The 26,820-nt window shown below is 36.6% G+C and overlaps 1 protein-coding gene across 11 annotated transcripts in view; it reads right to left on the bottom strand.

Annotated features, from left to right (window-relative positions):
- GRIA4 (glutamate ionotropic receptor AMPA type subunit 4) overlaps positions 1–26,820 on the bottom strand; it is a 395,455-nt gene that overhangs the window by 124,111 nt on the left and 244,524 nt on the right. For all 11 annotated transcript variants that reach the window (XM_064375380.1, XM_064375383.1, XM_064375377.1 and 8 more), the window contains one exon: positions 1,149–1,333. In XM_064375380.1, coding sequence (XP_064231450.1) covers positions 1,149–1,333 — 185 coding nt within the window. The remainder of the gene's footprint in view (positions 1–1,148; positions 1,334–26,820) is intronic.

The raw sequence follows: 26,820 nt of genomic DNA, 5'->3' as shown, positions 1-26,820 counted from the left end.
TTCTACAAAGGGATGACAGGTAGTAAATACTCTGTTATTTTCTCTTAAAGTCTGCCTTCTTTAGACTTTAGCAATACAACATGTGTCTTTTTTTTTAATTTTTCACTTTTACAAATGCTAATATAGTTGAGGAAGGAAACTGAAGACATCTAGTCCCGTGCCTGTAAATATTAAGGCAGAATCTCTGAAATACATTTTAGTTTTTATTTTTATAATTGAATACTAAAGTTATTCCTATACATAAACCTTCAAATTGGCAAGTTAACTATTAGAAATCAAATCATATAATTATGCAGTTAAACTATATGTAACAAACTAACCAACAAAAAATTGTATTACCCATGTCTGGCTGAACTAACGTATTATAGGTAAATATGAGCAAGCATTTCTAAAACCACTAGATGGCATTCATTCACTGTGATTTTGGCCAAAGAGCCTTTAAAGCTTTATCATGATCTGCAGGGTTGTGGAAAGGCAAATGTTATCCATTATTTGATGATATTTTCCTGTCGTTTAATACAGCAAAACTCAGTTTTATCTTTTCTTGGTCGCTTCAAATCAAATCAACAAATATTTATTGAAATCTTTATTCAAGGATTTTTCTGTTATGAGGAGAGTTGAATGAAAACCATCTCCATTGGGGTAGTAATGTATTTACTTATAATACCTAGCAGAAAACATGCTATATACAGTATTCAACTGAATTTCTTGTGTTTTATTTCTTTAGTAATTTATGTTGCTATTTCTCATGTAACACTTCTCTAAAGTAAGTGTGCCTCTAAAAAAAAGGCACACTCACAAATTTAGAATGTTTGTAATAGTTTTAGATGGCAATAATCTTCAACATTAATATTTTTGAAAACCGGAGGCCAAGAGCTCTTAATGATTCACATAGGGTCCTTTACTTGTTCAAGTCTTAAGAATATATGAGAAATAGCTTTCTAAATACATTGAGACTTAAGAACCAAAAAGGTCTTTGGTGATGAAACATTGCGATTTGGTCTTGAAGATAAATCATGGAATGAAAACTCTCAAATCTCACACTCCAAACCAAAAAGTTGGGAGCAGATGTTGATGGGGACAAGTCAATCAAAGGTTAAATTTTTTTGTATAGGGTCTAGGTTAAAAATATAAAATCTAGGGCTTACCTGTTCTAATATGTTTTGAAGTCTCTCTATCTCACAGTCTATTACAAACTTCTTCTCTTGTCTTCTATCAAGTTCTTCTAGAAGTTGCCTATAGCTGACATCATTAAAATTTTCCACACATATAGCGCTGACATGCCAACCATTTTGTCCTGCTTTTTCCATAATAGCTTGGAGTATCGAGTATCCTATTGGGGGAAAAAAAAGTTATTAAAAACATACTCTTACTCCCATATAATGACTTATACAGGTACTGAGCCTCTATGAACACTGCTATGTTCCAAAATATACTGAATGCTTAGAAACTTAAAGTCTGCGTGGTGATTTCTGAATAATTTGTTCTTTCTTTACTCAGGGGAGCAAAATCTCTGAAAATAGCGATTGAATGAAGTAGCAATACCATAACTTGTGTAAGCTCTCAAAATCTCTTTACCGGAGAACATTGCATTGCTCTAGACACATTTTTGATGAGACAAACCCCAAACCAAATCTATCACCACCTGTAGTCAATAGCAATTTCATAAACCCTTTTTGTTATTTTACTCACTAGATGGAGCTCATTTTGAACAACTGTTTGCCTTTCTCCTTGAGCAAGGTAGCACAACATTTTTGGTTCAACTATGGAAGAGAAGATGTAAAAGAAACAGTACAACAGTATTTATTGAGGACCCATTATTCTCGGTGCCTTATTTGGCGATGAGGACAGGTGCATATTGGAGAGGTGTTATTCAACTCTTTCTCTCAGCAGGGGAATGATATAGGGGATCAGTTGAATGACCACTAGGTGAGGCCCTGGTGCTCCTAATCCGGTATAAGAGAATGATATCCAAATAAACAACAGAAATTTAGTTTTAAAAAGTGTGTATCAGGACTCAAGGTAAATGTTGGCCCAAGGGAAAGCTTAGTTCCAGCTGTCTGGATGGAACAAGTTAAAATACCACAAAGGAGAAACAACTTGTATTGGGTCTTGAAGGTTGAGAAGGAGTATGCAAGACTGCTGAAGGTGGGGGCGTTTATTACATGAAGACAGCCTTCCATAAGATAATAAAATGAATGGTTTCCACCTGTTCTTGATCTAGATCTCTCTGCATGTGGAAGGGAAGGCATCTGGTCCAAGCACCTGGGTTAAGGCAGGAGCTTTGAACTCATAATTCCTGCATTTGGAGTGTATCTTCAGGCCAACATTGTCTTGATTTTCCTGCTTTTTTTTCCATCTCTCATTTATTTTTATTTTATTTTTGAGATGGAGTCTTGCTCTGTCGCCCAGGCTGGAGTGCAGTGGCGTGATCTCGGCTCACCGCAACCTCCACCTCCTGGGTTCAAGTGATTCTTCTGCCTCAGCCTCCCAAGTAGCTAGGAGTACAGGCACAAGCCACCATTCCCAGCTACTTTTTGTATTTTTAATAGAGACGGGGTTTCACCATATGGGCCAGGCTGGTCTTGAACTTCTGACCTTGTGATCTGCCAGCATTGGCCTCCCAAAGTGCTGGGATTACAGGAGTGAGTCACCTGTAGATGGAGCACCTAGCCCCATCTCTCATTTTTGAATTGTAATGTGAGAGAAGAAAAAAAATTATTTGAATTATAAATATCCCATAAACTAAGATTGGTTATGATGAGAGCTGGTTAGTCAGTTATATTTTCACTTTATAGTTTAGCATAAACAAAATATTCTAGTCCCCTTTAAGAAAGCCTAACACTTATTTGAGCTCATTCTATAGCAACTGTCTGTAGTTTCCTCTTCCTGTGATCCTGGAATTGGGGCAGAGAGCTGGGTGGATTAACAGTGAAGATTTAAAACAAATATAAAGCACTAGCAAGATAAGGGAATATTTCTTCAGTTTTCTAATTGGTATGTGAGTCTCACAGATTCAGGGATTTTAAATTTTTTTCAGGTATGTTTTCTACACATAAGAGTTCCAAACATTACTGATGCTCAGTTCATATCAACAGATGGAACTGATGATGAGATCATATTTGAAATATAAATTACCTGATATCCTGCCAAATGAAATACTGTGGCAGTCAGGATTCATTTTTAGCTAAATGAAAAAAAATTCCCCAAAGAGGAAGAAAGAGGGCATGTTAATTACTATATAATTATTCTGATATATGTATTGCCCCATTTAGTCTTTCCTTTTGTAATGGTGCCAGTAATTATCTTTTCAAATCTTATTTAGATCCCCTGCCCCAAAACCCTAGCACTCTTTCTCTTGTTTCCTATTCAACGTATATGTAATGTGATGATATGAAACCTTCCTTAATATATATGTCCATGCCTCATTTATTCTATTGCTGGGGCTTGTGCTCTGACGGTAACTGAGGCAATGTTCTTTTAATTCATTTTATAACACCTATGAACATGTTCTTTGACTTAAAATGAATGCTTTTAAAAATACTAATTAACGTATTACTTTTCTTTTTTCTCCTTTTATTTACTTACCATCATACCAGAATAATGCTAAGATTTTTTTGAGTATTGTAAAAATAATAAAAACGGCCCCCGCACATAGCAATAGTCTTCTCCCTGGGCTCAATTCACAGCTTGGCACTGTTCTCTAAATACTGCTGCATTTTTGGCATCATGTGGCTGTCAGGCTTCATGTCAGGACTAGGCATCCATGTTGTTTTTCTCCTGCTGACATGACTTTTACAGAAGGTGAAGCCACATACCTTCTGATGAAATTTAAATATATATTCCCATTTACCTTACAAAATTGAAGTAGTCACTCTAAAAACAAAATTATAATTCAAATCCAGCCTTCCATTATCTGATTTTTTAGATTTACAAATGACACTAGAATTGGAATCAAACAGAACCCTAGGACACAATCTTTGTTGAATGGCAAAGAAAGTTGGTTACTTAAAAAGCCCCATTAATCATAGTCAGAAATAAATGGTATCCTTTCATTGCAGTTCAAAGGACATGCAGTAATAGTTTCAGAGCTTGGCTAAAATCATATTATTTTATAAGTTGTGTTTGATTCTAATATGCTCTCTTATTATTCATTGCTATTCAGATGTGAGTATCTTATTTATTTACCAACATAGCTGGAAATACATTGTAACTAGGAGAAAATACTGCTGTTGAATCTATGATTATATAACTTAGTTGTTATATAAACTAGAAAATCATAAGTCAAGTCATACTATTTCCAAACTTGGCTATGGTTTGTATCTCCTAGTTATTAGAAAACCTGTAGTATGATATTGTTGGTCAAAAATGAATACTGCAGTTTTAGGTGAATAATCATGTAGTTAACAGGAAATTCACTACTGTAAAAAATATTTTAAATCTTACTTCTACTCTAAAAAGCTGTCCAACATTTTAATTCGATATAATTTACCGAAAAGCTACTACATCCAGAATTCTTTAAAGTATATCAAGATAAAGATGTGGGAACTGGACAACATTATGTGAAGTGAAATAAGCCAGACACAGAAAGACCGGCTTTACATGTTCTCACTCATTTGTGGGAGCTAAAAGTTAAAATAATTGAACTTATGGAGATAATAGAATGATGGTTACCAGTGGCTGGGAAGGATAGTGAGGGAAGAGGGAAATAGGGATGGAAATGTGGATTCACTTTTAATCCACCCAGCTCTCTACCCCAAAATAGTTAGATGTGATAAATAAGATACAGCATTTGATAGCACAACAGGGTGACTAAAGTCAACAACAATTTATTGTACATTTTAAAATAACTTTGAGTATAATTAGAATGTTTATAACATAAAGAATAAGTTCTTGAGGTGATGGATACTCAGTTATTGTGATGTGATCATTATGCATTGTATGCCTGTATCAAAATATTCCATGCACCCCATAAACGTAAACAGCTACTATGTACCTATAAGAACATTTTTTAAAAGGTAGGTAATATGAAATACAAAGGTGAAAAAAAAAAAGATGTGATTCTTGTCTTTACAAGGAATTTACTATCTAGGAAAACTGATAGGTAAACTATTCATTATGCAAAATACACAGTATTGTATAAATTCATTCAAAGTAGTAGTAGAGCATATCACTGATATAATCATTTTATTAGATTATGATAGTAATTAAGGGCTTTTTCATAGTTACTAAAGAAGACTGTCAATTACATATAAAATATTAAGTGTTATAATATCACATAAAGATTTTATCAATTATGTTAGATAGAATCAAATGAGGTAAGCAGTCCTGAGCTGCTGTCCCCTCATGCGTCAGCAATTTTTACATCATCTGTAGATAATGACCTGTTTTGGATGAATACCAATTCAGAGATGTCGCTCCTCACAACAATATCTGGGCTTATTTATTTGATATTTTCTTTTGCAAGAGTTATTTAACTGTTGGCACACAGAGCAATAGAAAGAAGCAGAATAAATTTGTGCCAGGGAAGAAATTATTTAGAAAAGAAGGAGTTATCCTTCTTTTGTTCTGAAAAAGCTTTACTTGGATGAGAACTAAAAAGTGTCCATTGTGCTTTTCAATGAGAAGGTCACTGGTGTACTTAACATGAGCAGGGTTAATGGAATGCTGTATATAAAAGACATTTTTCAGATTGAGAAATTGAGGAGAAAAGAGGAAGAGGTGAGAATGTGGAAATAATCAAGAAATATCATCAGAATAATGAATTAATAAGATGAAGAGCATACTATTTTGATGAATATGGGATAGAGAAACATCTAGATTATGGGAACTGGTTTTCGAAGGAGAAGACAAGGTCTGTCCCATGGGGGGTTGTTGAGCCTGGAAAGGGAACACGGCAAGGGGGATAGCAGCAGTTTGTAGTTACTTAAATTAAAGCCTCCCTCATTAATCTTGTAAATTGCTATGGAGGTACTTGCTACTACATCATCAATTTCTCTGATCTGGCACAATTTGTCAGTGTCCAAAACTAGTGGATTCACAGAGAACGGTGTGCATGTCTGTGTGTGTCTAATGCCATGTATTGATTTGAGTCACAGAAAGAAATAAGATTCTGTAATCCTCACTGCATTTAATGCCACCATGCTGGAACTGTAGAGTAGATTTAATAGCCATTTAGTCTGGATTCTTTCCAAAGCAGCTTAGTACTGAAATAACATGTTCAAAGGCCACAGTCTGGACCCCAAGGTTTCAGCACATGGAGGAATAACCAACACTGTAGCTTGGGTAAAATTATCTGCAGCTGTAAGTATAGTATTTATTTATGCCATAGTTCAAAAAGGGCATACTAAAAACAAGCAAAGATTTTCCTACTTCTACAGCTTGAAGCTATTCATGTAAACCCAAGATAAGACGAAATATCTTGAGTTTTCCTTTTTCTACAAACACTCAAGAGTAAAAGTAGAAAATTCATGTTCAAAGATGGATTGATAATAATCATTTTTAAAGGTGGTTATTCTGGGTCCTAGATTTTCCTAAGGCATTTTCTGACACTAACATTTTATTGTCTTCTGATTCCCTAGTATTCATATCTAGTTTAGATGACATTTTATAAGAAAATTTGATTCTTCAAATCTTTAGAGTTAAAGCACTGTAGTAGAGTCTGTAAGTTGGTGATTCTCTACTCCCACTTCTCCCCTTCATCCAAAGCAGTGGGAATTTAACTTGGACCTAAGGACAGTCAGAATGAATATATAACCTCGCTTCTCTTTCAGCTAGATATATGACTCTGTGACTAAGTTGTGGGCAATGGGTTATAAGTGGAAAGGTTGTGTGGAGGCTTCAGGAAACTCTCCTTAGAATGCTGTATGAATATACTTTTCATTTTGCATAGCGGGTCACATTCAGAAGCTTCAAAGACTTTTTATTTTGTGTGTTTGGAAGGACAAGAAGAGATATGTGAAGAACTGGCATGGCCTTTGGAAAGAGCTTCTAAGACTGGAGAGATAAACAGGCAAGGGATACATTATAAGAGCTTTCTCTATCATTCAAGGAAATTTAGGTTTTCCTTCACAGAGACTTTCAGAAAAGAGTGACAAAATAACGTGTCTTAGAGGGCAGAGTATAGCTGAAGTGTGGAAAATACAATGGATGTGGGTAACACAGAAATGAGAAAATCACTTAGGAAGCCACATGGTAGTAATTCAGGTTAGAAGTAATGTGGGCCAGATTTAGGACCACGCAGTGGAATGAGAATAGTTTCTAGATTAAGAATACAGAATAAATCAACTTGGTGATTAATGACATATGAATGATAAAGAGAGAGAGAGAGTTTGAGCCTGACCACAATCTATTCTACTGGTGATAATTCTACTTCTATTTTCAGATTGAACTCTCAGAGTTTTTTTTTTTAATCTTCAGAAGCACATATTTTTCTATTTGGATTTCAGATGTCAATTGACATCCGATGAAAACCATCCTTACAGTCACCTCCTTTACCACCCAAAGCAGTATAATAAATTCTGACAGAGGTCTGAGAAAACCCATTTTTCTCTCTGGCTATAGAAAGCAATTATTCTAGAGACAATCTGTAGATTTTGAAAAGGATGACTTTTCAAGTTTTCCTCCAGCATTTTTTATCTTCTTAGTACTATGGACCTCTACCAACATCTTTTTACAATAAAGGCAATGTGTGTCTATTTAAGTAAAGCAGTTTTGAAAAATTTGAATAATTTTAAACTCAAGTAATAAAAGAGTAATTTCCAATCAGAATAAATATCTAGCATAATTACTAAATACTATTATTTTGCTCATAAAGTACAATTTTTTCTTTTATCTGTTTTACTATATATTCTATATATCACACTATATAAAATTTACACTTCTGATTTGATACTTTTTTATATTAGATTATATACAGTTCACAATTGAAATGTGCATAACAAGCAACCACTGTATTCTCATAAGGGAATTAAAATATGTGTTTGTGTGTCAACAGGCACTCAAACAAGGCCTTTGTCTAATACTAAGCATGTAAAGTATGTAAGACATAATTTTGAGTGTCAAACCTCTTCAATATTGCAATACTTTGGGAAAGCAGTGTTAAGCAAAAGAATAGATCCTTTCACAGGAGGTTTCATCAAGGGGAGAATGACTTGAACTGTGGTATGGTCCCTAAAGAATGGAAAGAGTTGATGAACAAAGACAATGAGGAGGGAGGAGCTACTGCATCATAAAGCAAACGCAGAGAGGCTGGAGCTTGCAGAATGCTTAATAAATTAATAATCATTGGTAGTTAATAGAACTGGCTGCTGGAGTAATGTATTCATAAACTGCATTATGCTTTATTAGTATTTCACAATACAAGTGAACCTCATAACAGCCCTGTGAAGTAGATATTATCCCCACCATAAAGGTGAAGAAATAAAAACAATTTATGTGACTTAAAGCATAACTCCACGAAGTGGCAGAACTGTGAATTGAACTCAAGTCTTCCATTCTCCAGCCTAGGGACTTTTCACCACACTTCAGCATGCAGAGAGAGGGAGATGGAATTAGCAAGGAAGGATGAGGCTGTGATGAAGGCCTTTCAAGCACAGTCACCATCAATTCTGTTCTTTCTCTCACAGGCACATCTCATATTTTAACATGTTCTGTCAGGGCTACCTTCAAAATATATCAAAAACCTGACCATTTCTCCCTACTGACACTGCCTCTACCCAGTCCCAAGCCTCTTGCTGAGGATTATTGCAAGAGCCTGTTTACATGTTTTTTTCCTTCCTCCACCTTTGCCCACTTCACACTACTCGTAGCATAGTTTCAGGAATGGAACTTTTCAGGCAAGCCAGATCATACCACTTATAGGTCCAAACTCTCCCATTGCTTCTTTATTCTGATGTACAAAAACACACATTTCTGACCTCATCTCCTGTTCTCTTGCTCTCAAACATGACCAGCAATCTGGCCCCTTTGCCAGGGGTGCTCTGCCTGCTGTGCTCTCCCCAAGATGGGTCTTCAGGATTCAGCCTTTTATGTTCTTTAGGTTTCTACCCAATGCATTCTCTTCAGTGAGGCCATTCTGGGTTACTTTAACATTTCAACTCCTTCATCCTGTGATTTTCTATTCCCCCTCTCTGCTTCAGTTTCTCCCCAACACTTCACCACCACCTAATATTCTCTAGATTTTATTCATTCACCTTGTTTATTGTCTATTTCCCCAACTAAAAGATAAGCTCATGAAGTCAGGAACTTTGTTCTGTTCACTGTGCCTTAAAGAAGACCTGGCATCTAAAAGGGACTCAATAAATACTTTTGGATAATTAAATACTGAAAGTTTAGAAATTACTCCATTGATAATAGCAAAACAATAGTGAAACACTAGAAACCTTGGAAGCTTTGGATCAGGGAAGAGACAGATTTATAAAACTGCTATTATAATGTCAGCTTGATACAGTGGAAATGATGCATCCAAAGAGTGGAAAGAAAAGGAGGACAGGAAATCCAAACAGGAGATTACTGACATTAATACATGCACAATGCAAAAACTCCTCTCATCTAGACTAACTCCAAAAAAAAGTGGAAAGAGAGGAGGGTGTTGCTTGTGTGCTTTTCCTTAAATTCTATACTTTTCCCTCTTCTGTACTTAACTGTATAAGAGCCAGGAGATATTTCATTGTATCAGGTGGAGCCATATAAAATTTTCATTTCTGCTGAACAAAAATAGTCAAATATCAGCAACGTCTTATTGTTCACCCCAGAGATAGCTTCTGAATGAATAATAGGTAATATTACATGGTAGTGGAATGACCTGAAAACTACTTAATTCATACTTTGTACATTTAGGCCCTAAAAGAATGTGGCAAGTAAATGCAAAAACTCCACAACTCCACAAATGGCAGAGGGAGGTCATGAGGTGTGGAAGCCCAGAGTACCACATACCTCAGCAGGAATACCTCTAGAGATGCTCTAAGGTACCTTAATATTAGTCTCTAGTTTTCATAATTATTATTATTCATAGCAACTATCCTGAGTCATTCATAAGAGCTAAAATAAGCTCCAAAAAACTCAGAATTAAAGTAAGTGTGAAATTCATTTCAGAAAGAACTCCATTCTAAATGATAAAAACAGACATATTTTTGGTTCATAAAAACAAATCCTGAGCTAACTCTGCAAAATTGACTCATTAGTTGAGGGTGCATGATAGCTAATGCTGTCCAAAGTATTCTGGTTCTTAAAAGATCAATTAATTTATTCTACCCCAGGTTCAAGTTTGAGTCCAACAGATCTCATTAATTAATCATAAAAGCAATCACTAGCAACAAAACTCAAAGAAGTGTTACACAACATATTAAGTATCAGCTTGTTATATTCTCATGCCAAGCTGTGCACTGTAAATAATATTAATTTGGATCCGGCTTTTATACGCAAAACAAAAACCATTCATTTTGGTTGATTTGAAAGTGATATTTTAAAATGTTACTTTTGTCTTTTCTTTATAGTAGGGGTAGCAGTACATAATTTTCTTGTGATGATTCTGGTGAAAGGATTTGCATACTATTATGGAGACAATTTCTGTTCCTAGCAGGAAAACACACAGGATTAAGTAAGTATTCACCATATGATTAACCTAATTTTTATATCCTACTGAGCCTAGCTCAGTTCTAAGAAGTAATTGTAAACTCATGTCAGGAACTGAGAGTGAATACATTTGATTATTCACTATTAAATTTCTTTAGTGGAGAAATGACACTGAGGTGATCATCTAAATACAGAGTGATTTCTTGAACAGCATGCTAGGTGACAAATGATGGGGTCAGTGGTAGCCTCTGTTAATTTCAACTGCAAAAATTCCGTTTCTCATTTCAACTCTGTGGTTCTGAGGCAGGTTATTTGAATTTCTTAATCTTCTACCTTTGACTTTCTATGTAATGAAGAAGATTAATGTAGGATTTTTTTAGTCATGATAATTTTTTCTATAGCTGTAAATAAAAATAGCTTCATTCCGCATGGTGGAGTAACTTAGAATACTGCTGCTGTTCATTTGAGGGAAATAGATTGTGGATTCTTCATGAGTGAGGAAATTCATCCCTACAACTCTGGGAGAGTCATAACTTATAATTCGACATCCCACACTTCCTCAAAACAAAACCAAAAACCTAGCTCTTATTCTTGTATTCCATATTTGGTTATTAGACATTTGCTTAGTCACTTTAATCGGAAACCTAAGAGATTCTCTCAGATTCATTACTCAGCTTCACCCTCATCCCATGCCAATACTGATATTTCTTCCTAAATATTACAAGACATTTCATGAGAAATTCTCTATTTATTTGTTCTTTCACTTTTCATTCAATGAATATATATTTTTTAGTATTCCCTATATTTCAGGCCACTGATCCAGAGGCTGCAGATAGAGAAATAGAACAGTAAGATGTGCCTACTTTTATGAAGCTTACATTCCAATGGCTGAGGCAGACAAGAAGCAATACATAAATACATTTATAATAGAAGGACAAGAGGTAGTAAGTTCTATGAAGGAAAATAGGGAAAGAAGGAATAGAAATGACCAGAAGTGGTGACAGAAGGGATGCTTATCTTCCCAAACCAATCTCTCACTGTCTCTCTTAGGTATGCATCACTCAACTCATACTGAAGATTGGTAGTTCTCTGAATTAACAGATTCTCTCTTGCCTTTAACACAGTGCAATGGCCGTTCCCTATGCTAAGAGAGTCTGTATCCCCTATGCTCACTGGCAACTTCTAATCTTTCTTTAAGCCTCAGTTTCAGCTTCAGATCATTTTAGAAGTCTTTTCTGACCTCATCCATGTGGGGTTGTTGTCTTTTTCTTTATAATTCCCTAGCTGTTTGTATAGTAATTACAGCTCATGCTACTCTGAATTAATTAAATCATTTATTAAATAAGTCCTATATGCTACTTTTGAAACTACTAAGTGTACAATATGCCTGTCACTAACCTCAAGGATGTGAAATTATAACTGTAATTGCTCATTTACCTGTCTAGTTCCCTACAGGTATGAGACTGGTTTTTATTCATTTTGATTTTCCTATTTTTTCACACAAAGGAAAGAATAAGCTCAATAAGAGGGAATTAGGTTGAATTAAATGACAAGGGTAAAAATCCTGCCATTTTTATATATCCCTCCCATTTGATCAAGCTTAATAATAATAAAAGTAATAATAATAACAATTATTGAAGGTCTGACAAATCCATGGCCTTCAATATTGTATTAAGTGTTTTATTGGCATAGTGTTAGTTTTATTATCTTCATTTTATATAAAGAAAACTGATGATACAGAAGTTAAGTTCGTGGGCCAAAATCATGTAGCTATTAATTAGCAAAGCCTCATTCTGTCTGATACTAGAGTCTGCTTTTTATGCTCCTCTATGATATGGTCTATAATATAATGAAAACTTAATTCCATTCAGTTTGGGTTAATTTTATGTCCCTATTAAGGATTCATTTTTAACCCAGACATATCCCTGACCATGAAGCACTGTTGGATAGTATAATATTTCCAAGAAGTGTGGTGGCTTCTGCTCTTCACATTGGGCACATGCTTGCTGCTTTCACTCTAAGTTCACAGGGTGGTAAAGCCCCCTTCTCCCAATTGTCCCCTCCCCAAAAGTCTCTGGTAGATCTAGCCAGAATGTTACAACCATTGCAAAAATTACAATAATGAACACAGTTTCTTTCTTCAGAATAGCCTCTGAATGCTGCCCTGTGGTCCAGCTTGGTTAATGATGTCGTCCCAGCATTGCTCAGGACATACCATCAACTGCCTTCTCTCTGTAAGGACATCAAACATTAAATCGTAGAATTAGGTCAACTTTAGTCAAAAAGCTTTTGAGTCACCACTTAGATCTATCTATATGCTTGCCCAAGTTCTTCCCTTTTAGAAACAGTCACAAAACTCCATAGGACTACTTCACAAATTAAATTTTAATTATGGCACAGAATACCTTTTATTGATGCAGGGATTAATGTGGGCAAGTTTTCTGAATAGTTATTAAGATGGCAAAGCCAAAAAGTACTTGTATTTCAATTAGAATAAATTTGCCTGAGAATTATAATGAATGTAAAAAAAGTCTACAATAACTTATAAAATTGTAGCAAATTGGAACCAAGTTTGTATTATCAGGAGGAGAAGTCAGATCAAACTATTTATTTATTTTTCATCAAATATTTACAATGTGCCAATTAGTTTTGCTTTGCTTTTTTCACAAAGGTACTATGTGCCACTGACATTTTGATAGAAAATAAGGTTTTCCAAGTTTATTTTCATGAAACCAATAGACACAATCAAATGAATTGTGCTGGTGAATTAAATTGCTATACATATTTGGGCAAACATTGGTATCATACCTCTAAAACTGGCAGGTTTAGTTGAAGTGTGACAGAATGCACAAAATATGTTAAGTGATTTGTTAGTTCAAATCCTTCTAATAAATTTGGCTTAAAAAAACCAAGAACAACAAATTCCAGTAGAGAATCCTATGGATGGTCTTTAGGGCTAATTATGACTGTTAAGTTTGAGATATTAATGCCTATGTTATATGTTTGGTAGTTAAGGTTGCAGAAAGAAAAGGATAACCACTGTTGAATGAAATTCTGTTTATACTGGCCTAATAGTCCTAGGAGAACTGCTTCCAAGCTTATATAGTTTAGCATTCTCTGTATATCGGGCTTGTACACTGGTCCTGCCTCATTTGATCCATCACCTGACAGTGAAAACTACTTTGGCCGTGCTGCTGCAGCTAATCTGTTTAAATAGGTAGTTCAGCATCATTGCCAAATTGACCACTCCAATTGACTCCTCAATTAGCTGTTCATCTTACAAAAGGCAAACTTGTATATATTCCAGAGCTATAGATTTATTATGCTGGTTATTGCCACTCAGAGATTACACTAGGTGTCTCCTTAAGAACTGAGCTGGATACTGTCCATCGACACCTTCATCCACTTTTTATTTTTCCCCACCTAGCTCTGTATTGGTGTTAGAAGAGGTTGACCAGAATGGTTGGCAGCTGTGTGCTTTGGCGTCCAGTGGAGTTGATTAAAAGGATCACGTGCAACATATCGAAGAGAGAAAAGGGAAGTCAGGTTTTTTTTTTTTTTTTTTTTTTTGAGACAGAGTCTAGCACTCTGTTGCTGGGGCTGGAGTGCAGTGGCGCTGTCTCAGCTCACTGCAACCTCCGCCTCCCAGGTTCAAGTGATTCTCCAGCCTCAGCCTTCCTAGTTGCTGGCATTACAGGCGCCCACCACAGTGCCTGGCTAATTTTTTTTTTGTTTTTTGTATTTTTAGTAGAAACGGGGTTTTGCCATGTTTGCCAGAGTGATCTCAAACTCCTAACCTCGGGTGATCTGCCTGCCTCAGCCTCCCAAGGAAGTCAGGTATTCTTTACATGATTCCTTTCCTGCCAGGTCAAGAAGTGGGGTGGCTGCATCCCTTAACTAAAGGCCCTAGTGTCAGCCATTTGGCATTCTCCATACAGCTACAACCTCCACACAAGCATATCTTCACCTTCCTTGCCTATTCAGACTTATGGTGGGAAAGACTCCCTGCTGTTGCTACCTCTGGGATGCAGCACCATCTGGTTTGTTGTTGGTGTCCCTAAAACTTGCCTACATCTTTTTAAAAGCAGTTCCAGTATTAAGCACTTTTTGATGACCCAGTTAGAGTGCACCATTAGTTTCCCACGAGGATAGCAACTAACTGAAGTAGCTTTGAGCTTAAAGCAGTATATGTTTGTGGAAGAAATGTATAGGTATTAATTTTCTACCCATCCTGTTATTTTCCTACTTTAATATAAATTTCAATAATTGCATGAGACAGTTTGTAACTTTTACTATGCTTTCATTACTTTCTGGGGACAGAAAAAATATATCTTCTAACCTTACATCTTCTGAAATTACCACTTCAAAATAAGCTATATTTTAATATTGTGTCAAATATTAAGAAGGTACATTCATTCTAAATCATCACATTGTACATCTTGAGTATTTACAATCTTTATAAATTAATTTTTTTAATATTAAGAAAGCTCTAGCACAAGAGTTTACAGTTTAAAAGAGTACAAAAAAGTGCTGCCTGCTGTCCCTTCTCATGTTTTAGTTGTACCTTAATGATCTTGTACTCCTTTTACATTTTAGCCAAGGGCTGTTTTTAAATAAATAATAAGCAAGTTTTCTCCATTATGCTACTGACATGATATAGTTTTATGAACTAGACGTGGCCTGAAAGCAAAGGCTTTTGCCATCCAATTGCTGCCACAAATAATGGCTTCCTTGACACAAAAGACACCAAAATTAAGATGATCATTTTTGGAAGACATTATCCAAAATTAAATTGGTTAATTCTCCAAAATTCTGCTCGGCAAATCAACTAATTAAATTTGATGGAGTATATTTTCCAATCACCCATTCTGGCAGGCTCACCAGATGGTTACAAAGTCCAGAACCAAATATTCTATAGGCGCATCTGCAGGGATTTTCAGTGGTTTGAATGAGTCAGTTTTAACACCAGTAATTAAAGTTTTCCAAATGTAATATTTCTCCATTATGGTTTGGAACTTAAAGGTCACAATCAAGCAATTATATAAATGTTTGACTTGATAGATCCAGAGTTGCTTTTTGGGGAAAATTCTAGCTTTGTCTAATAATATCTTTCCATAGGGAGGTGGGAACACCTTTTCTGTAAAATTTTCAACATTCAAAATAAAATGTCTTATCCTGCCACTTCACCATCTGGCTCTTAAAACATATGGATGTTGACTCAGTAAGTAACAATAAAAAAGAATGCAGTGTTTTACACGCTCATTAAATGCATTCTTGAATTACCCTCTATGTTTGTATCAAATGCTAGAGATAAAGAGATTTGTTATGAAATATGTTTCCCCTTAAGTTGCTTATGTATTTTACACTATAGCCTGTGCCCTAATGAGGAGGTCCTCAACCCTCAGGCTACAGACCCCTACTGGTCCCTGGCCTGTTAGCAATTTGGACTCACAGCAAGTTGTGAGCAGTGGGTGAGGGAGCATTACTGCCTGTTCCACCTCACATCAGAACTGCAGTAGCATTAGATTTCATAGGAGCATGAACCCTATTATGAACTGCATGTGAACCATGTGCAAGGGATCTAGGCTGTACGCTCCTCATGAGAATCTAAGATCCTGATGATCTGAGGTGAAAGTTTCACCGCCCCCCGCACCCCTGTTGAAAAATTGTCTTCCAGGAAACCAGTGTCTGGTGCCAAAAAGGTTGGGGACTGTTGCCCTAATGGGTTATTAGATGGCAACATGTCATCCCCACCTGCAGAATTGGGTTACAAGGTATACTGTAATGCTACTTTTTCAACTTTTATTAAGGCTCTTTGCAATAAGTTACAGTATTTAGACAGCTTCTGTGTTTGTTGTAAAACTCTTTACATAAAATATTTTTTACCAGTGTTCTCCAAAAAAGGTCTCACATTTAACTTTTCTTTATGACTTCATCATTAGGATCATCCTTCTTGGAGAGTTGGTATACTAAATATTTTTTTGTGGTAATAGTATTGCACATCAATAATTTTCTGTTTTCCCCACTAATTACCAAGCAGTTCAGAGCAAATATTATATTCAGTTATCATTCTGTTAGCACTTGTTTTTACAAGTTGTTTTTTCCTCATTTTTCATGGCTTTGGCTTCTATTTCTTTTAAAATAATATGTACATATGTGTGTGTGTAATAGTCATATATGTGTGAATTACAAATATGTAATTTGTACATATATTTTGTACTACACATAATTACATATATGTGTAGTACAAAATATATTGTGTATATACATATTTAAACTATCTCAGATCCATTTTGCAAAGAGTTAAGAAGTGAATATATAAGGAAATATTTTCTGAAGTCGTTTTAGTCAGTACTTCTTCTTTCTCACTTCCTCCAAATTAACTACAGGTATTGTCAAAACAATTTACATGCAATAGAATTTTTTTTTAATATATTTTTTTGCACTTTAGGTTCTAGGGTATATGTGCAAAACATGCAGGATTGTTGCATAGGTACATACATGGCAATGTGATTTGCTGCCTCCATCCCCCTGTCACCTATATCTGGCATTTCTCCACATGCTGTCCCTCCCCAACCTCCCTACACCCCGCTGTCCCTCCCCTATCCCCACTAACAGATCCCAGTATGTGAGGCTCCCCTCCCTGTGACCATGTGTTCTCATTGTTCAATACTTACCTATGAGTGAGAACATGTGGTGTTTGATTTTCTGTTCTTGTGTCAGTTTGCTGAGAATGATGATTTCCAGATTCATCCATGTCCCTACAAAGGACATGAACTCCTCATTTTTTATGGCTGCATAGTATTCCATGGTGTATATGTGCCACATTTTCTTTGTCCAGTCTACCATCGATGGGCATTTGGGTTGGTTCCAGGTCTTTGCTGTTGTAAACACTGCCACAATGAACATACATGTGCACATGTCTTTACAACAGAATGATTTATAATCCTTTGGATATATACCCAGTAATGAGATTGCTGGATCAAATGGAATTTCTGTTTCTAGGTCCTTGAGGAATTGCCACATTGTCTTCCACAATGGTTGAACTAATTTACACTCCCATCAACAGTGTAAAAGTGTTCCTATTTCTCCACATCCTCTCCAGCATCTGTTGTCTCCAGATTTTTTAATGATCGCCATTCTAACTGGCGTGAGGTGGTATCTCAATATGGTTTTGAATTGCATTTCTCTAATGACCAGTGATGATGAGCATTTTCTCATATGTTTGTTGGTCTCATAATGTCTTCTTTTGAAAACTGTCTGCTCATATCCTTTACCCACTTTGGAATGGGTTTGTTTGTTTTGTTCTTGTAAATCTGTTTTAGTTCTTTGTAGATTCTGGATATCAGCCCTTTGTCAGATGGGTAGATTGCAAAAACTTTTTCCCATTTTGTTGGTAGCCAGTTCACTCTAATGATTGTTTCTTTTGCTGTACAGAAGCTCTGGAGTTTAATTAGATCCCATTTGTCTATTTTGGCTTTTGTTGCCAATGCTTTTGGTGTTCTAGTCATAAAGTCCCTGCCTATGCCTATGTCCTGAATGGTTTTGCTGAGGTTTTCTTCTAGGGTTTTTATGGTGTTAGGCCTTATGTTTAAGTGTTTAATACATCTGGAGTTAATTTTAGTGGAAGGTGTCAGAAAAGTGTCCAGATTCTGCTTTCTACGCATGGCTAGCCAGTTTTCCTAACACCATTTTTTTAAACAGGGGATCCTTTCCCCATTGCTTGTTTTGTCAGGTTTGTCAAAGATCAGATGGTTGCAGATGTGTGGTATTGCCTCTGAGGCCTCTGTTGTGTTCCATTGGTCTCTATCTCTGTTTTGGTACCAGTATTATGCTGTTTTGATTACTGTAACCTTCTAGTATAGTTTGAAGTCAGGTAGCGTGATGCCTCCAGCTTTGTTCTTTTTGCTTAGAATTGTCTCTCTTTTGGTTCCATATGAAGTTTAGGTGTTTTTTTACAGTTTTGTAAAGAGGGTCATAGGTAGCTTGATGGGGATAGCATTGAATTTATAAATTACTTTGGGCAGTATGGCCATTTTCATGATATGATTCTTCCTAACCATGAGCATGGAATGTTTTTCCATCTGTTTTTGTCCTCTCTTATTTCCTTGAGCAGTGGTTTGTAGTTCTCCTTGAAGAGGTCTTTTACATCCTTTGTTAGTTGTATTCCTAGGTATTTTATTCCCTTTGTAGCAATTGTTAATGGCAGTTCATTCTTGATTTGGCTCTCTTTAAGTCTGTTATTGATGTATAGGAATGCTTGTAATTTCTGCACATTGTTTTTGTATCCTGAGACTTTGCTGAAGTTGCTTATCAGTTTCAGGAGATTTTGGGCTGAGATGATGGGGTCTTTTAAATATACAATCATGTCATCTGCAAATAAGAGACAATTTGACTTCCTCCTTTCCTAATTGAATACCCTTTATTTCTTTTTCTTGCCTGATTGCTCTGGCTACAACTTCCAATACTATATTGAATAGGAGTGGTGGGAGAGGGCACCCTTGTCTAGTGCCAGATTTTAAAGGTATGCTTCCAGTTTTTGCCCATTGAGTAAGATATTGGCTGTGGATTTGTCATAAATGGCTTTTATTATTTTGAGATACATTCCATTGATACCTAGTTAATTGAGAGATTTTAGCATAAAGTGCTGTTGAATTTTGTCAAAGGCCTTCTCTGCATCTATTGAGATAATCATGTGGTTTTTGTCTTAGGTTCTGTTTATGTGGTGAATTATGTTTATAGACTTGCCTATGTTGAACCAGCCTTGCATCCCCGGGATGAAGCCTACTTGATCGTGATGGATAAGCTTTTTGATGTGCTGTTACAATCAGTTTGCCAGTATTTTATTGAAGATATTTGCATCTATGTTCATCATGGATATTGGCCTGAAGTTTTCTTTTCTTGTTGAGTCTCTACTGGATTTTGGTATCAGGATGATGTTGGTCTCACAAAATGATTTGGGAAGGATTCCCTCTTTTTGGATTGTTTGGAATAGTTTCAGAAGGAGTGGTATCAGCTCCTCTTTGTATATCTGGTAGAATTCAGCTGTGAACCCATCTGGACCTGGGCTTTTTTTGGTTGGTAGGCTCTTAATTGCTGCCTCAACTTCAGCCCTTGTTATTGGTCTATTCAGAGTTTCAACTTTTTCCTGGTTTAGGCTTGGGAGGGTGCAAGTGTCCAGGAATTTATCCATTTCTTCTAGGTTTACTGGTTTGTGTGCATAGAGTTGTTTGTAGTAATCTCTGATGGTAGTTTATATTTCTGTGGAATCTGTGGTGATATCCCCTTTATCTTTCTATTGCATCTGTTTGATTCCTTTTTCTTTTTTATTAATCTAGCTAGTGGTCTATTTTGTTGATCTTTTCAAAAAACAGGCTCCTGGATTTATTGACTTTTCAAGGGTTTTTTGTGTCTCTATCTCCTTCAGTTCTGCTCCGATCTTAATTATTTCTTGTATTCTGCCAGCTTTTGAGTTTTTTTGGTCTTGCTCCTCTAGCTCTTTCAATTTTGATGATAGGGTGTCAATTTTAGATATTTCCCTACTTCTAATGTGGGCGTTTATTGCTATATATTTTTCTGTAGACACTGCTTTAAATGTGTTCCAGAGATTCTAGGTATGTTGTGTGTTTGTTTTGGTTGGTTTCGAAGAACATCTTTATTTCTGCTTTCATTTCATTATTTATCCAGTCAACATTCAAGAGCCAGTTGTTCAGTTTCCATGAAATTATGCTGTTCTGTGTGAGTTTCTTAATCCTGAGTTCTAATTTGATTGCACTGTGGTCTGAGAGACTGTTTGTTATGATTTCTGTTCTTTTGCATTTGCTGAAGAGTGATTTCCTTCCAATTATGTGGTCAATTTTAGAGTAGGTGTGACATGGTGCTGAGAAGAATGTATATTCTGTGGATTTGGGGTGGAGAGTTCTGTAGCTGTCTATTAGGTTTGCTTGGTCCAGATTTGAGTTCAAGTCCTGGATATCCTTGTTAATGTTCTGTCCCATTGATCTGTCTAATATAGACAGTGGAGTTTTAAAGTCTCCCACTATTATTGTGTGGGAGTCTAAGTCTCTTTGTAGGTCATTAAGAACTTGCTTTATGTATCTGGGTGCTCCTGTATTGGGTGCATATATATTTAGGATCATTAGCTCTTCTTGTTGCATTGATCCTTTTATCATTATGTAATGCCCTTCTTTATCTCTTTTGATCTTTGTTGCTTTAAAGTCTATTTTATCAGAGGCTAGGATTGTAACTCCTGCTTTTTTTGGCTCTTCATTTGCTTGGCAAATCTTCCTCCATCCCTTTATTTTGAGCCTATGTGTGTCCCTGCATGTAAGATAGGTTTCCTGGATACAGCACACTGATGGTTTTTGCCTTTTTATCCTATTCGCCAGTCTGTGTCTTTTAATTGGGGCATTTAGCCCATTTACATTTAAGGTTAATATTTTTATGTGTGAATCTGACCCTGCCAGTTTGATGCTAGCTGGTTGTTTTGCCCATTAGTTGACACAGTTTCTTCATTGTGTTGATGCTCTTTACCATTTGGTACATTTTTGGAGTGGCTGGTACTGGTTGTTCCTTTCTATGTTTAGTGCTTCTTTCAGGAGCTCTTGTAAAGCAGGCCTGGTGGTGATGAAATCTCTCAGCGATTGCTTGTTCGTAAAGGATTTTATTTCTCCTTTGCTTATGAAGCTTAGTTTGGCTGGATATGAAATTCTAGATAGAAAGTTCTTTTCTTTAAGGATGTTGAATATTGGCCCCCACTCTCTTCTGGGTTGTAGGATTTCTGCTGAGAGATCCGCTGTGAGTCTTATGGGCTTCCCTTTGTGGGTAACCCGACCTTTCTCTGTGGCTGCCCTTAGCATTTTTTCCTTCATCTTAACCCTAGTGAATCTGATAATTATGTGCCTTGTGGTTGCTCTTCTTAAGGAATATCTTTGTGGTGTTCTCTGTATTTCCTGGACTTGAATATTGGCCTGCCTTGCTAGGTTGGGGAAGTTCTCCTGGGTAATATCCTGAAGAGTGTTTTCCAGCTTGGATTCATTCTCTGCATCATATTCAGGTACACTTATCAAAAGTAGATTAGGTTTTTTGGCATAATCCAATATTTCTTGGAGGCTATGTTAATTTCTTTTCATTCTTTTTTCTCTAATCTTGCCTTCTCATTTCATTTCACTGAGTTGATCTTCAATCTGTGATATCCTTTCTTCTGCTTGGTCGATTTGGCTATTGAAACTTGTGTATGCTTCACAAAGTTCTCGTGTTGTGTTTTTCAGATCCATTAAGTCATTTATATTCTTCTCTAAGTTGTTTATTCTCATTAGCATTTTGTCAAACATTTTTTCAAGGTTCTTAGTTTCTTTGCATTGGATTAGAACATGTTCTTTTAGCTCAGAGAAGTTTGTTATTACCCACCTTCTGAAGCCTGTTTCTGTCAATTCATCAGATTTGTTCTCCATCCAGCTATGTTCCTTTGCTGGTGATGAGTTGTGATCCCTTGGAGGAGGAGAGGCATTCTGGTTTTGGGTGTTTTCATCCTTTTTGCTCTGTTTTCTTCCCATCTTTGTGGATTTATCGACCTGTGGTTTTTGTAGTTGGTGACTTTCGGATGGGGTCTCTTAGCGGATGTCCTTTTTGTTGATGATGAAGTTATTTCTTTCTGTTTTTTAGTTTTCCTTCTAACAGTCAAGGCCCTCTGGTGTAGGACTGCTGGAGGTCCACTCCAGACCCTGCTTGCCTGGGGATCACCTGCGGTGGCTGCAGAACAGTAAGGGTTGCTGCCAGATTCTTCTGTTATCTTTGTCCCAGAAGGATACCTGTCAGATGTCAGCCTGAGCTCTCCTTTTTGTAGTGACTCTTTGGATATACAGGGGTCAGGGAGCTGCTTGAGGAGACAGTCTGTCCCTTATAGGAGCTAAAGTGCTGAGCTGTGAGCTCCATTGTTCTGTTCAGAGCTGCTGGGCAGGTATGTTTAAGTCTGCTGCAGCAGAACTCATAACTGCCTTTTTACCCAAGTGCTCTGTCCTGGAAAGGTGGAGCTTTATTTATAAGTTCCTGACATGCGGCTGCCTTTTTTCAGAGATGCCTTGCCCAGCTAGGTGGTAGCCTAGTCACAATCTGCCAGCAGATGTGTTGCTGAGCTGCTGTGGGCTCTGCCCATCTGCTGTGTGAACTTCCTTGCAGTTTTGTTTACAGAGGTATAATTAGAACTGCCTGGGTAATGACAGTCTGCCTCAGTAATGGTGGACTGCCTCTGTAACGGCGAACTGCCTCGGTAATGGTGGATGCCCTTCCTCCAACAGAGCTCGACTGTCCTGGGTCCAGCTGCACTTGCTTTGAAACTCTCAATCCAGAGCATTTCAGATTGCTGCTCTTCATGGGGATGGGACTCACTAAGTCAGATCACCTGGCTCCCTGTTTCAGCCTCCAGTTGAATGGGCAGCTCTGTATCCCAAGCGTTCAAGGCACCAGTTGAAATAGCCACCCAGATTTCTGTAAGTTTTTGTGTGGAGACCTGCGGCACCGGCTGAAACAACAGTGCTAGAACTCATGGTGCTTTTCAGCCTGGGAATCTCCTGGTGTGTGAGCAGTAATAACTCTTTTGGTAACGTGGTGTTCACTCACCCTCTGCATTATTCTTGCTGGGAACTGCACTCCAGAGCTGTTCATATTTGGCCATCTTGGATCAGCCCCCTCAATAGAAATTTAAATAATCCAGAATTTGAAAATAAATTTTACTTTCCAAATTCCAAATACTAGTTTTCTAATTTTTAAAATTATTGACAAAGAAATATTATACATACTAAAATAAATGGTATATGCAGATTTCCGAAATTCTTAAATATTGTTAGGTAAGAATATTTTTAAATTATTAACTGCATAGATAAACACACCATGAATATTTAATGATCAATTATTTTTCTTCTTTGCTTTGACAAATAAAAACTTCTGTTTCTTTAAGAAGAAACTACATGAACCATATTAAACATTTACCGAGTGTTTACTCTCTACACTTTTAAGGACTTCCTTCACACTTCATATTTCCTTAGAACAACTCTATGGAATAGGTATTTTTTTCCACACTTTTCTCAAATGAAGAAACAGGATTAGAAAATCTGAGGCAGATTATGTTTTCCAAGATGGTTACAACACTTTCTACATGATCTTCTTATCATGTAACATTGATTCTCCTCCCACTGAATTATAGGGGTCAAGGTTCCCTCTCCTTGACTTCAGGCAGACTAGTGTCTGCTGAGGAAGTGATGCTATGTGAATTCCAAGGCTAGATCATAACGGCCAACAGATTCTGCCTGGTCCTCTATGGGTGATTGCTTTTGGAAACAAATACCATGATGTAAGGAAGGCCAAGCAGTCACAGCAAATAATACATATAGGTATTAACAACTGATAACCCCAGATGCAGTTCCAGCTGACAGCCATTACCAACCAGGAGACACATTAATGAGAGAGTCTTTGAGATCAGTCAACCCCAGTGACCATCTGACTGAAATTTCATGAGACACGCCTGATTGAGAATCAACTAGCTAATCCCACTCACCTCCAAAACCATAGGAGGTAATAATAAAATGATGGTCATTGTTTAAAGTCACTAAATGTGGAGGTAAATTGTTATACAGCAATAGATTACCAGAATATTGACCAAGGTCACACAGCTACTAAGCAGAGTCTGAACACATGACTAAGCAGTCCTACATAATCACCTACATTCCTGCTGTACCATACTGCTCCTGTTTACTGTCTTCTATAAACTGCAGAAGCCTGCATAGAGAAACACAGGTTTCTCTATCTAGATGCACAGAATAATAAGTGTGTTTTTTTGCATGTGTGCAATAGTAATAGCAGTGGTAATAGTAATGGTAGCAGCAGCAGCAGTAATACAGTCTGGATAGCACTAATGATAGTAATAAAAAAATTCTAGATAAAGGAACCATTACTTGAAACTTTTAGGATCTTTGGAGAAATACCTAAATTCTTAACATATTTTCCCAGTGACAGAAGTCCTAAAAATGTACAAAGACTACGTTACGCTGTGGATGGATAGTTACCTTATTAAAAAGCTGTTACTGAATAGTTTGTTCTTAATGCAAAGGTCCTGTTTTACAATTGCTCGGTAGTTCATTAATTTTCATTGTATTCCCTGCAAGGGCATTTGGGGTTGGATTATACAGATGTAAAACATAGCTCTCACTAGAATTTATAATTTACTATGTCTTAATATTCCATTTGAAGAGGTTCTTGAAACATGATGAGGTCAGAGTGGAGTAGAAGAGAAAACCATTTGGCATATTTAATAATAGACTATTTGTTCACAGAATAATCTGAAATCCTTTCAGGTATGGCTGAAGGTAATTTCTATCACAAATTCACTCATATTGGGTTGGTCACTTTATAGAAATTGGAAGAGGAAGTTATATCCATTTCATTAAATTTTTCACTGAACAATGTTTAACTTGGATTGCTTATTTTAAGTAGGGTGACTGTACGATTTATCATAGACACTGAGACACTTTCAAGAGTGAAAAGGGGCATTGGGCACTATTAATATTCTACTAGGATATCAGATACAAACCAGGACCATGTAGGTAAACCAAGATGCAGGAACCAGTTACTGTGCTATGTCTTAGAGGAGAGCAGAGATAAATAAGACACTGTCATCAAGCAGTTAATAATCTTCAAATTCCTCCTTTGCGTTGTTAATTGAGAACTGGCAAAAAGTATTGACAGAAAAAAAAGTGACCAATGGAAGAGGTCACATAAAGTCCAGAGATATTATCCATGAAGAAGTCATAAGTATCCAGGCAGTTCTTGAGTCTCTTGTATTATTCTTTTCATTCTTATCTGGCCAAAGGTCAATATCTATGCTTCTGAGGAGTCACATATGATTGTCCCAGCACTTCTATTTTATTTCAGAAACCTATGACACTACTAGAAATTCTTTGAGGTAGCTAGAGCTGAGGACCAGGAACTGGAATCTAGTGTTTGAGAGCAAAGGATTCTAGATCTCCAGTGTTTGCAAGATGTTGAAACCAAGGTTATTGGGATTGCACTGAAATTCCCATGGAGAGCAATCAAGGCTTTCCTGGTTATGGAAGACTGAAACAGGTGATACAATTGGGTTGACAGAATGTAACCATTGGATTGTATTCCTGAAAAGCCAGATTAAGTTTTAGGTATATGAAGTCTTCAAAGACAGGTTCTAATAAGTTATATATTGAATGTTATTATATATTGCATATTATGTTTCAAACCAATTTAAAACTGTTAACAAATAAACCCAATAGTATCCTTTATAAAATAACATAAAGTAGTAGATTTGAAGATCAAGTGACTCTATTAAGAATGTAAATTCCACTGCCAATTCTAATCCATGTTGAATCAAAGCATTTTTCAGCTGGGAGGAATCATAGTGACAATTTAATCAAGCTCCTGATGTGAACACAGAGTGGTTTGCCCAAGGCGGAGAGCTTGGAAGAGCTAGGATCTTAAAAACAAACAAAAAAAAACCCAAAACAAAACCGCTCTCATGGCTCTGAGGACATTGTTCTTGTCCTTGGGGAATTACGGACAGGGAAAAGTTAAGAGAAAGTCAACAGTGTTCAAGAGGATTTGAGCCATTTACAGAATAGAGCAAAGGAAAAAAGAGTAAAATAAATTTTTGAGTGTCTGTTAAAATAAATCCTTTAACAGGACACTTACAGGTCATTCAAAAGTTTGGGTCTTTTTCTCTTAGCATCATATTATTCCTCTAGGAACAGATCTGCAATAAGAATTCTTGAGTCCTTCAACAATTGGTTGATCCTAGCCTCAGTAGACCTGAAACTCCACTTTCCTGTGTGTTTCAGGGAAAGATATATCTTTATTGTATCTTATTGCTTTCACTCTTTTATTTCTCCTTTAAAATCAGTGGCGGATACACTTTTCAAAAAAGATTAAGAGGGTGTGGGCTAAGATTCATGATATGATTGTCTCATGATCTGCTTAAGTAAACTGACAAAGTATCAGGTGGTCCAGCAATGTGAAAAGTGGTCAGTATCAATGTGTGCAAGGAAAGTACCATCTAATCTTGTCAGTAAACCCCTTTGGTTCTACCTTCAAATTATACATGGAAACTTCTAAATAGTTTTGCTGCTACTGTCCTGGTACAAGTCCCATCATTTCTCACCTCAGTTACTGCAATAGTTTCTTAAGATCTTTTCTTGTTTTGGCTCTAGATCCTTCTCAGCCTATCCT

This window comes from Aotus nancymaae, unplaced genomic scaffold (genome assembly GCF_030222135.1).
Source record: "Aotus nancymaae isolate 86718 unplaced genomic scaffold, 86718_ANA_hifiasm-v0.15.2.pri h1tg000012l, whole genome shotgun sequence".
Lineage (NCBI taxonomy): Eukaryota > Metazoa > Chordata > Mammalia > Primates > Aotidae > Aotus > Aotus nancymaae.
The sequence above is the reverse complement of the archived record's forward strand: the minus strand, read 5'-3'. Positions and strand labels throughout refer to the sequence as shown.